Raw genomic sequence first — 13,196 nt, 5'->3', positions numbered from 1 at the left:
TATAGGGCCTTGGTGAGACTACACCTGCAGTACCATACCCTTGCTCCCCCTACATGAGAAAGGATGTACTCGCCATAGATGGAGTGCAGCAAAGGTTCACTAGGTTGATACTGTGCTATGAGGAGACATTAATTTGATTGGTCCTGTATTTGCTAGGGTTTCAAAGTTTGACAGGGGATCTGATTGAAACATATAAAATTCTATCAGGGCTGGATAGACTAGATACAGGGAGGATGTTTCCCCTGACTAGAGGGGTTTAGAACAGGGGGCAGAGTCTCAGAATACAGGCTATACCAATTAGGACAGAGATGAGGAAAGATTTAGGGCAGCACGGTGGCTCAGTGGTTAACACTGCTGCCTCACAGCGCCAGGGACCTCGATTTGATTCCAGCCTCGGGCGACTGTCTGTGTGGAGTCTGCACATTCTTTCCGTGTCTGCGTGGGTTTCCTCCGGGTGCCCCGGTTTCCTCCCATAGTCCAAAGATGTGCAGGCTAGGTGGATTGGCCATGCTAAATTGCCCGTAGTGTTCAGGGATGTAGAGATTAGGTCGGTTACAGAGAGATGGGTCTGAGTGGGATGCTCTGAGGTTTGGTGTGGATGTGTTGGGCTGAAGGGCCTGTTTCCACACTGTAGGGATTCTATGCTTTCTTTATTCAAAAGGTAGTGAACCTATGGAATTCTCTACCACAGGCTGTGGAGGCCATGCGCTGAATATATTCAAGAAAGACACGGAATAAATGTTTGGATATTAAAGGCATCAAGGAACATGGGGAGAGGTGAAAATATGGCACTGACATGGAGAAGCATAATGAATGGCGGAGCAGACTTGGAAGGTTGAATGGCCTAGTCCTGCTCCTGATTTCTGTGTTTCTATAAAGCAATTATTAACAGGGCACCTCATAAGTATGTGCAAAACATGGCTAACAGAAAAGGAAATCATGTTTGGCAAATGTATGCTCTTTGAGGATGCATTCAGTAGAATAGATAATGGAGGATCGATGGATGTGGTATATTTGAATTTTCAACAAGTTTTTAATAGTTTCCAATAGCAGATATTAGTGTGGAAAATCAAAGTCCATGGCAGTGGGAGTAATGTAATGAGCTGAGAATTGACTTGCAAACAGGAAGGACGAATAAATGGGCCATTTTCAGAGCGGAAGGCAGTGACTACTGGGCTACCAGCTACTCACAATATCTATCAATGATTTGGATGAGGGAATTAAGTGTCAAATTTCCAAGAAAATATGTACTTGTCATGGAGGGAGTGCATCAAAGGTTCAGCAGACTGACTCCTGAGATGGCAGGTTTGTCATATGAGGTGAGATTGGGCTGGCTGGGCCTGTACTCCCAGTAATTTAGAAGAAGGATCTCATTGAAATATGTAAGATTCTGAAGGACTGACACTGGGATGGGCATCCAGAATAACAGGTCACAGCAGACTCAGGATGTGGTATAGACCATTTCAGACTGACATGAGGAGAAATGTCTTCACTTTCAATGTGGCAGACCTATGGATTTCTAGAACATAGAACATAGAACATAGAACAGTACAGCACAGAACAGGCCCTTCAGCCCACAATGTTGTGCCGACCATTGATCCTCATGTATGCACCCTCAAATTTCTGTGACCATATACATGTCCAGCAGTCTCTTAAATGACCCCAATGACCTTGCTTCCACAACTGCTGCTGGCAACGCATTCCATGCTCTCACAACTCTCTGCGTAAAGAACCTGCCTCTGACATCCCCTCTATACTTTCCACCAACCAGCTTAAAACTATGACCCCTCGTGCTAGCCATTTCTGTCCTGGGAAATAGTCTCTGGCTATCAACTCTATCTATGCCTCTCATTATCTTGTATACCTCAATTAGGTCCCCTCTCCTCCTCCTTTTCTCCAATGAAAAGAGACCGAGCTCAGTCAACCTCTCTTCATAAGATAAGCCCTCCAGTCCAGGCAGCATCCTGGTAAACCTCCTCTGAATCCTCTCCAAAGCATCCACATCTTTCCTATAATAGGGCGCCCAGAACTGGACGCAGTATTCCAAGTGCGGTCTAACCAAAGTTTTATAGAGCTGCAACAAGATCTCACGACTCTTAAACTCAATCCCCCTGTTAATGAAAGCCAAAACACCATATGCTTTCTTAACAACCCTGTCCACTTGGGTGGCCATTTTCAGGGATCTATGTATCTGCACACCAAGATCCCTCTGTTCCTCCACGCTGCCAAGAATCCTATCCTTAATCCTGTACTCAGCTTTCAAATTCGACCTTCCAAAATGCATCACCTCACATTTATCCAGGTTGAACTCCATCTGCCACCTCTAAGCCCATCTCTGCATCCTGTCAATGTCCCGCTGCAGCCTACAACAGCCCTCTACACTGTCAACGACACCTCCGACCTTTGTGTCGTCTGCAAACTTGCTGACCCATCCTTCAATCCCCTCATCCAAGTCATTAATAAAAATTACAAACAGTAGAGGCCCAAGGACAGAGTCCTGTGGAACCCCACTCACCACTGACTTCCAGGCAGAATATTTTCCTTCTACTACCACTCGCTGTCTTCTGTTGGCCAGCCAATTCTGTATCCAAGCAGCTAAGTTCCCCTGTATCCCATTCCTCCTGACCTTCTGAATGAGCCTACCATGGGGAACCTTATCAAATGCCTTACTGAAGTCCATATACACCACATCCACAGCTCGACCCTCATCAACTTTTCTAGTCACATCCTCAAAAAACTCGATAAGGTTTGTAAGGCATGACCTACCCCTCACAAAGCCGTGTTGACTGTATTTGATCAAGCCATGCTCTTCCAGATGGTCATAAATCTTATCCCTCAGAATCCTTTCTAACACCTTGCAGACAACAGACGTGAGACTTACCGGTCTATAATTGCCGGGGATTTCCCTATTTCCTTTCTTGAAGAGAGGAATTACATTTGCCTCTCTCCAGTCCTCAGGTACGACTCCAGTGGAGAGCGAGGATGCAAAGATCTTCGCAAGTGGCGAAACAATTGCATTTCTCGCTTCCCAAAGCAGCCGAGGACAAATCTGGTCCGGGCCTGGCGACTTGTCAATCTTAATGTTTGACAAAATTTTCAGCACATACAAAATTTTCAGCACAAAATTTCTCTACCACAGAAAGCTGTGGAGGCCTAGTCACTGATGACATTCAAGAAAGAGATTGATTTTGACAAACTAAAGGTGTCAAGGGCTATAGGGACCCACAGAGGATCAACAAGAACACCTTTCCAGTTGGGCCTCTGACTCTCCAGCACTGTGTTCCCTTCCTCACCCTGTCTCCACCCCCGTTAACTGTCTGTTTGGCCAAATTAAAATAAAGTTCCATATAACAGGTGCAACTGAATGTTCCCTCCTTTCTTGTGAGGGGGGTTGCTTAAAGAGTCGAAATAAAGAAAGTGTAGAGATGGAACTTCCCATGATCTCAAACATCAGTGAGGTATTTTTGCACAATCAGTGCAGTAAGAGAGGCCATGTGGCAGAATGCAAACTCCCACAAGCCGGATTAAATAAATGACCAGAAATTCTGCTTGGGGATGTTGATTGTGGGATAACTATCAGCTGAGACACAGGAAAGAACTATCCTGAACATGTATTTAAATAGTGAGCATGAGATCACTTCCATTCACCTGAGAGGGCAGATCAGCCTTGGTTTAATATTTCCTCCAAAAGATAGAATGTCTGACAGTGTAATATTCCCTCAGTGCTCATCAACATATCTATCTAGAGATGTACAGCATGCAAACAGACCCGTTGGTCCAACTCACCCATGCCTACCAGATGTCCTAAAAAAGTCTAGTCCCATTTGCCAGGTTTTGGCCCCTTTCCCTCTAAACCCTTCCTATTCATGTACCCATCCAGATGCCTTTTAAATCTTGTAATTGTATCAGCCTCCACCATTTCCTCTAGCAGTTCATTCCACACTTCACCTGACAAAGGAGCAGTGTTCTGAAAGCCTGTGATTACACATAAACCTGTTGGACTATAATCTGCTGTCACGTGATTTCTGACTTTGTCCACCCCAGTCCAACACCAGCACCTCCACATCACGAACAAGTTGCCCCTTCGGCCTCTTTTAAATCATTCTACTCTCACCTTAAACCTCTAGTTTTGAAATCCCTTACACTCGGGAAAAGACTTTGGCTTTTCACCCTATCCATGCCCCTCATGCTTCTATAAACTTCTATACTCCAGGGAAAATAGCCTTGGCCTATTCAGCCTCTCCCTGTAGCTCAAACCCTCTAACCCTGGCAACATCCTTATAAATCTTTTCTGAACCCTTTCAAGTTTGACAACATCTTTCCTATAGCTGGGACAGCAGAATTGCACATTATTTCAAAAGTGATCTAACCAATGTCTTAGCTTCCATCTGACTCAGATGGGAACTCCATGGTCTGATTTCTTATCTTGTACCTACTGAAACACTGTCCAGTTGCCTGTTTGATTTTAATTACTGGCTGGACCTAAAGACCATAAGAAAGTGTTTCATCATGCCCAGCCAAAGTTAAAGAGAATCACATGACAGTAGAGGATATCGAGGTAATGAGTTTTTCTGATCGGAACATGTCCTCACTGATTAGCTGTCTATCAGCTGCCTCTGAGGTAGACACAACACTCCAGCTCCTAGATGAGGAAATATTGAGAGTAATAACCAAAAGTGTAACAAAACTGTAACAGCCTTGGAAAGTTCATCCAGAATTGATTGGGTGACTATTGAGCATTCCCATTAATCACGAAAAACACTTTCACAATCTATTTCAACACCTGTATTGGTTCTACGTGCAGCCACAGTCTGGTACACACATACATCCTGTCCTCAAAAAGAAGGCACATTGAATCAAATTGATCATTAGGATTTCAAGATTATTGCTGAGCTTTCTGTCTGCGATGGGGTTTGTGTTGCTGTGTGCACAGGTTGGAGACATTGGAGAATGATGTTAATTCCTGATGCAGGTATAGTTGAAAATAACCCTGGCCCACTGTGACCTGCATCATGCCTCGCTGACGGATGACTTTATCATCCCAGCAATATACACTGTAAGAACAGCGCATAGTAACACATCACCAAATAAGAAGTAACCTGCTGTGATACAGATTACATTAATTATGCTGAGACCATATTATAGCGATTGCCACATTAAAGATAAAACATCAGCATGACATAATTGTACAAGATAAACAGATTGACTGTAATGATTACTATTATAGCACACAGCTTGCTGCAGACACAAGCACAGCAATACAGTGAATGCGGATATGACAATGTTCATGAATCTGAACCAGTGTCACCTTCAGTATTTGCTGGAAAAGCTCAGCAGGTCTGGCAGCATCTGTGGAGGAGAAAACAAAGTTAACAGTTCCAGTACGGTGAGCCTTCCTCAGAAGGGTGCTGAGGGAGGTGTGAGTTGACACATAGGAATATGATGCTGTTGCCATCACAGAAATAAGGTTAAAGCACGTGGAATTGCGGGATACTTGGTGAGATTGAACAGAAACTGGCTTAGTAATAGGACACAAAGGGTAAAGGCAGTTGGTTGTTTGAGTGGCTGGAGGCCGGTGTCCATCAGTGTACCAAAGGAAAATGTGGGGGGAGTGTTTAGATGGGCAGGCAAGTGGCAGATGGTATTTTGCTCTGACAAGTGCAAGGTGATGCACTTTAAAAGAAGAAGAAATAAGATGAATGAGTATTTAACGAATGACAGGACACTGGATAACTAAGAGAAACAGGGATCTTGGAATAATTATTCACAGATCCTTGAAGTCAGCAAAGCACATGAATAGGATAGTTAAGAAAGAACATGGGACACTTGCTTTCATCAGTCATGGCATTGATTATAAGAGCAAGGAGGTAATGTTGCAGTTGTACAGAGTGTTGTTCAGGCTGCAGCTGGAGTACAGTTCTGGTCACCACACTACAGGATCAATGTGATAGCACTGGAGGGGGTATAGAGGAGGTTCACCAGAATGTTGCCTGGGGTGAGGATATTTAGCTATAAGGAGAGACGAGAAAGGCTTGGATTGCTTTCTTTAGAACAGAGAAGGCTGAGGGGGACATGGTTAGGGTGTATAAGATTATGAGGGGTTTGGACGGGATGAGTAGAGAGCAGCTGTTCCTGTTGTTTGGGGGGTCGATCATGAGGGGGCATAGTGTTAAGATAAGAGTCAGGAGATTCAGAGGGGATTTGGGAAAAAACCTTTTCACTCAGCGGGTGGTGGGAATCTGGAAAGCACTGCCTAGGAAGGTAATGGGGCCGGAAACATCACAACCGTGGAAAGATATTCAGATAAATACTTCAACTATCATAACATTCAAGGATATGGGACAAGTGCAGGAAATTGGGACTGGTGTACTTTTAATGGTACCTGTCCAACCTGTCTCTGCCTCCCTAACCTGTTCTTCCTCTCACCCATCCCTTCCTCCCACCCCAAGCCGCACCTCCATCTCCTACCTACTAACGTCATCCCACCTCCTTGACCTGTCCGTCTTCCCTGGACTGACCTATCCCCTCCCTACCTCCCCACCTATACTCTCCTCTCCACCTATCTTCTTTTCTCTCCATCTTCGGTCCGCCTCCCCCTCTCTCCCTATTTATTTCAGAACCCTCACCCCATCCCCCTCTCTGATGAAGGGTCTAGGCCCGAAACGTCAGCTTTTGTGCTCCTGAGATGCTGCTGGGCCTGCTGTGTTCATCCAGCCTCAAATTTCGTTATCTTACTTTTACTGGTAGTTATTTTGGTGCAGACTGGATGGGCCAAAGGGCCTTTTCTACGCTGAATGAATTGATGAATCTATGTATGTATATTGATCTGATCCCACACAGAAGGTGGGACATGTGTATATTGATCCAATCCTAAATAAGGCACACGATATATTGTTACAAAATACGCCTTTAAGAAGAATTTATTCTGTCAAGTTTCTTTTGAAAGCAAGTGTTATAAACTTGGAGGTGAACTGTCTGCTCTGAGTGCAGCTAGCCTTGGCTTTCTTTATAAAGTTGGAATGATGCTGTAAATGCCAAATAAACTTCTCTGGATGAATGCAGATCCTGTGAGGCTTAAGGAAGTCCACACCCTCCTGGATAAGGCCTTTCACTTGATTGGCACCCCATCCAAAACTTTCAACATTCACTCTTTCCACCACTGACAGTCAGCAGCAGCAGCAGCAGCAGCAGAGTGTAACATCTACAAGATTCACTGCAGAAGTTTACCACCACTCCTCAGACAGCACCTTCCAAACCCAAGACCTCTACCCCCTAGAAGGGCAAGAGTAGCAGATCTGTGGGAACATCACCACCTGCAAGTTCCCCTCCAAACCACTCATCATTCTGACTTTGAAATATATCACCATCCCTTCACTGTCATTAGGCCAAAACCCTGGAATTTTCTCCCTATCGGCATTTTGAGTGTCCTACATACTACAATGGTTCGAGAAGGCAGCTCAACTCACCAGTTGGAGGTGGGAAATAAGCACTATGAAACTATGAATTGATTTCATTTCCCAGACTTGATAAACTGGAGGCAGATTGTGATCACTAGTTTAATTTTATGCAGACCTTGGCTCGTTAGCTAATGCCTGAGTTTTGAATCAGTCGGCTACGCTGCTATTCCAATGCAGTGCAGCTGACTGTTGGAGGCACCATCTTACAAATGATACACCTGAATGAGGTGGGCATGAAGGTGACATTGTGCAGAAGCAGAGGGGTTTGCCTCAGATTTCAACTAACATCATTAACAACAGATCATCTCATCACGATCATCTTGCTGTTTTTGGCAGCTTGCTGTGTGGAAGTTGAAGTGTATTTCAGCGAAATGCAACAATGACTACTTTTCCATCTCATTCAGGGACCATGACAACCTCTCAAGACATCAAAAGCTCAACTGGAGTCTTTGACCAGTTCAATAGTCCCTGATTTCCAAAAAAGGTTGTTTTTGTTTCTTTGTGTTTCTTGGTTTGTGGGGAGGGGGAGGGGGTGGTTCAAGGGGATGATTAAAAAAAAGCAGTTTGTGTAAATAATTCTTTCAGTACAAACACAATGGCCTATTACTGTAAGTATTGTGGCAATCACAGACTCTGGAACAATTATAGGCATTGAAATAACAACCGGAATGATCTAACTAAATATAAACTCCTCCTGTAATCATGTGAATAAATCACCAATGTACATGAGTGCTATTGCAACAGAATCTATTATGACCATTCATGTGACTCTCCAAGGGTAGAATGAGTAACACTGCAGAATGCCGTCATAACCATTACCCAAAAAGGCAGTGGTGAAATCAAGAGGAAATGACAATAAGAACTTTACCTGACATTTCGATAAAACTTCACCTCTTTCCAGGGAGCTGCTTGAGTCAAAGGTCCACGTTGAAGGATCTTTGGGGTCTGGCTACACACTGGCTGTACAAAAGAAAGGATGGTCCAGGGGTCATTAATACCATCATCATCCTCCCATGCTCATATTTGTAAAAGCAATTTCAAATAATTCCTGACAACTGTGTGAGTATGGATTTGTTTGCGTTGTGAAGTTGTATGAATATGAAGTTGTTCATTTTGGAAGGGAGAACAAAATAACAGAATATTACTTAAATGGAGGAAGACTGTAGAAAGCTACAAAACAAAAGAAGTTACTTGTGTTCAAAACACAGAGTCCTTGTGTATATTAAAAGTTGAGACAGATAGAATTTTGCTCAGTCGGGGAATCAAGCACTGTGGGAAAAGGCAGGAAAGTGGATTTGAGGAGTGTTGGATCATCCATGATCCTACTGAATGGTGGAGCAGGATCAGAAGGCCAAATGTCCCACTCCTGTTCCTATTTGTTACGGTCTTATGGACATTCTGTTACCTTACCGAACTGAAAAGCACCTCACGTTTATATCTCACTTGATCTAGTCACGAAAACATTAAAACACTTTGGAGGCTTCACACACTGAAGTAAATAATTTGTTTAGTTATTTAAGCTGTAACATAGAACAACTGTTAAAATCCTAAATGTACCTTTACTCCATCAAACCATGATAAAAGCAGGATGAAGAGTATCAGGGATTTGTATAGTAATGAGAGCCTCTGGCTAAAATCTGAGGGATTATTTTAATACTCACCACCTCCCATCTTTATGTGACTGCTAGATGTTAGTAATTCTGTCCAATGAGCAGAATCAGTGTGACTCAGGGTATGAAGTTCTCTTTAATGTACATTCTCATCGTATAAGGTAATCCTTACGAAATAGTTAATATGGCCTTTTCATTGGAGGCATCTGATCTGATGATGTACACAGTATTTGGGAATAGAATCGAGCAGTCCTGCACCAGATTCTGATGGATACATGTTTGTCTACTTGGGCCCTGCTATTTGTAATTACATCTAATTAATTAATGTTAATTGTACCTATTGCTATTAGGCAATAGATTACATTTATGAAAGACAGGGCCTTTGATTCAGAAAAAATAAGTGAGGAGTGGCGGCAGGAAACTGGCCCAGGTACAAGCCATCGATGGTTTGTAACCCAAGCCCCATATAACCTGCTGATCAGTGGTGGGTCCCATTGACAAAACACTCTAAACTAATAATAATGCAGGGAATCTATTCAACGCAGAAAATGTTTGAAGTCACATGAGTTCATCACTTTAAGAACATGACTAAGTAAGGCAAACAGACAATCTGCCAGTGGTTAACATGTGAAAACTGACAGGTGAAAACACTCTTGATGAAAACTTTCACCTCAGAGCTGGTAAGACGTTCGTGGGTCTCAATAAAATGTATTTATTTTGAGATTGTAGACACGCTCGCCAAGCTGATGGGTTTGGTTGTAAACGTTTCATCACACCTCTAGATAACATTATCAGTGTGCCTTCGATGAAGTTTGTATTTATTTTTCTTTACCTTCACTGCCTGTCCATACATCCCAGCCCACCCCTCACTCCGCTGTCCATGTGCCACCATCCTCTGTGAGTGGTGAGTCAATGAAGAAGCCAGCTCCAGTAACATTACTGAGTGGCTTCCACTGTCAATGTGTGGGGGCTCAGGAGTTGGTTTTCAGCCAAATGTTGGAATCTCCACTCAACTGATAAGATTAAAGAGATAGACAGACCAATGGGATGAGAGGGAGAGAGAGAGAAAGATAAAGAAAGTTGTCTATTATTTACTCACTGGACCTGAGAATCACTGGCTGACCAGCATTTAATGCCAGTCCCCAGTTGCCCCTTGAGAACATAGAACATATAACACAGAACATATAACATAGAACAGTACAGGCCCTTCGGCCCACCATGTTGTGCCGAACTTTTACCCTAATCCTCAGGATAATCTAACCTCCACCCCTACCTTATACTATCATCCATATGCCTGTCTAATAGCCACTGAAATGCCCCTAATGAGACCAACACCACTACCCTCTCCGGCAATGCATTCCAAGCCTCTGCCACTCTCTGAGTAAAGAACCTACCTCTGACGTCTCTCCTTTATCTACCTCCACTCACTTTAAAACTATGCCCGCTTGTAAAAACTACCTCCACCCTAGGATAAAGTCTCTGGCTGTCAACTCTATCTATACCTCTGATCATTTTGCACACCTCTATCAAGTCAAGAGAAGGTGGTGGTGAGCTGCCTTCTTGAACCATTGCAGTCCATGTACTGTACTTAGACCCACAATGCCATTAAGGAGGGAATTACAGGATTTTTAACCAGTGAAAGTGAAAGAATGGTGGCATTTTTCCAAGTCAGGGTAGTGAGTGGTTTGGAGGAGAACTTGCGGACAGGAATTCTCATGTACCTGCTGCCCTTGTCCTTCTAGATGCAAGTCATCATATAACGGTGCTGCCTGAGGATCTTTGGTGAATTTCTGCAGTGCATCTTGTAGATAGTACACACTGCTGCTGCTGAGCGTCGGTGATTGAGGGAGTGGGATGCTTGTGGATGTGGTGCCAATGAAGTGGGCTGCTTTGTCCTGGATGGTGTCAAGTTTCTTGAGTGTTGTTGAAGCTGCCCACAATCAAGTAAGTGAGGAGCATTCCATCACACTCCTGAGTTGTGCCTTGCAGTTGGTGGACAGGCTTTGGGGAGTCAGGAGGTGAGTTACTTTTATTCCTAGCCTCTGACCTGCTCTTGTAGTCACTGTGTTTATGTAGCAAGTCAAGTTAATTTCTGGTCAATGATATCCCCCACGACATTGATACCCATTGATTCCAGTTTTGCTACAGCGCCTTGATTCTACACTCGGTCAAATGCAGCCTTGGTGTCAAGGGCTGACACTCTCACCTCACCTCTGGAATTCAGCTCTTTTGCCCATGATTGAACCAAGGCTGTAATCGGGAGTTTAGTGGCCCTGGCAGAACACCAACTGAGTATCACTAAGCAAGCTATTGCTGAGTAAGGGCTGCTTGATAGCACAGTTGCTGACACTTTCCATCACTTCACTGATGATCGAGAGTTGAATGGTGAGTGGCGATTGGCCGGGTTGAATTTGTATACAGGACACACTTAAACAATTTTCCACGTTGCTGGGTAGATGTCAGTGTTGTAACTGTACTGGAACAGATTGGCTAGGAGTGTGGCATGTTGTGCAGCGCAAGTTGTCAGTACTATTGCCAGAATATTGTCAGGGCCCACAGCCTTTGCACTACCCAATGCTTCCAATTATTTCTTGATGTTACTAGGAGCGAATCGAAAACTGGCATCTGTGATGCTGGGGACTACTGGAGGAGGCCAAGATGGATCATCCACTCGGCACTTCTGGCTGAAGATTGTTGCAAATGCTGCAGGCTCATCTTTTGCACTAATGTGTTGGGCTTTTCCATCATTGAGGATGGGGATATTTGTGGAGCCTCCTCCTCCAGTGAGTTGTTTAATTTTCCACCACTATTCACAACTGGATGTAACAGGACCACAGAGCTTGGATCTGATCTATTCATTGTGGAATCACTTACCTCCGTCTATCACTTGCTGCTTATGCTATTTGGCATGTGAGTAGTCCTGTTTGTCAACAAGGACCTCAACTGAGCCTGACCCCATCTCCCGCACTTCTGCCCTAACCCCGTCTCTTTCTTCTCGCAACAGTCATAGGGTTCCTCTTGTCCTTACCTGCCATCCCACCAGCATCCACATCCAGAAGATCATTAGCTGTCATTTCTGCCATCTCCAGCAAGATACCAGTACCAGACACATATCCCTCTTCTCTCCATTGTCCACCTTCTGCAGGGTCTGTTCCTTCTTGGACACCCTGATTCACTCTTTCTTCACTTCCACAATCCCCCACAGCCTCACGGCACCTTCCCCTGCAACGGCCAAAGGTGTAACATCTGCCCATTTACCTCCCCCCCTTCTCGGTATCCAAGGGCCCAAACACACCTTCTAGGTGAAACAGCTCTTCATCTGCACTTCCCACAATTTAGTCTAATGCATTTGCTGCTCACATTGTGGTCTCCTCTACACTGGGGAAACAAAGTGTAGACTGGATAACCACTTTGCAGAACATTTATGCTCTGCTCACAAAAAATACCCTAAGCTACTTGTTGCCTGCTACTTTAACACACCACCCTGTTCCCTGGCCAACATCTCTGTCTCAGGCTTGAGGGGACGTTCCAGCGAACTTCAGCACAAGCTGGAAGAAAAACACCTCATTTTCTGCTTGGGAATCCTGCAGCCCTCTGGACTCAATGTCGAATTCGATAATTTTAGGGTCTGAACTCTCCCATGACCTCATTCCCCCTACCCCACACACCAGGCCTTGTAAACACATACTCTGCCAATACACGCTACCTGTTGTTAGTCACTAACAGTTTCCATTAACAGCTATTCACTCTCCGAGCCAGATCGTCATCCACTCCTTTGTCTGTCCAACTACCTTTCTCTCACTTTGGGCTCTATCCCCACGTATCAATTACTCCTTACCTCCTCCTCCCTCCCTATCTTCTGCATTTAAACCAACATTTTCCTAGCTATCATCAGTTCTGCAGAAGGGTCACCGGACCCGAAATGTTAACACTGATTTCTCTTCACAGATGCTGGCAGACCTGCTGAGCTTGAAGTGCAATGGGATAGCCTCATCCTGGGAGAACCTTCTTCTTGATCAATATGCCTCCCCTGCCAGGCAAGTTTATTTTCCAGCAACTTTTGTTTTGGTTCCTGATTTATAGCGTCCACAGTTCTTTTGGGTGTTTTTTTAAGTAGCCCTGTTGAATG

The 13,196-nt window shown here is 44.3% G+C and overlaps 1 protein-coding gene across 1 annotated transcript in view; it reads right to left on the bottom strand.

Moving 5' to 3' along the window:
• The window catches only part of LOC125463128 (dynein axonemal heavy chain 3-like), a 556,635-nt gene that overhangs the window by 524,597 nt on the left and 18,842 nt on the right, over positions 1 to 13,196 (bottom strand). Inside the window, 1 exon segment of the mRNA XM_059654753.1 lies at positions 8,326 to 8,417. Within this exon segment, the coding sequence (XP_059510736.1) occupies positions 8,326 to 8,417 (92 nt within the window).

The sequence above is a fragment of the Stegostoma tigrinum genome, chromosome 25 (assembly GCF_030684315.1).
Source record: "Stegostoma tigrinum isolate sSteTig4 chromosome 25, sSteTig4.hap1, whole genome shotgun sequence".
Taxonomy (NCBI): domain Eukaryota; kingdom Metazoa; phylum Chordata; class Chondrichthyes; order Orectolobiformes; family Stegostomatidae; genus Stegostoma; species Stegostoma tigrinum.
Note: the sequence above shows the minus strand (reverse complement) of the source record. Positions and strands in the feature narration are given on the sequence as shown.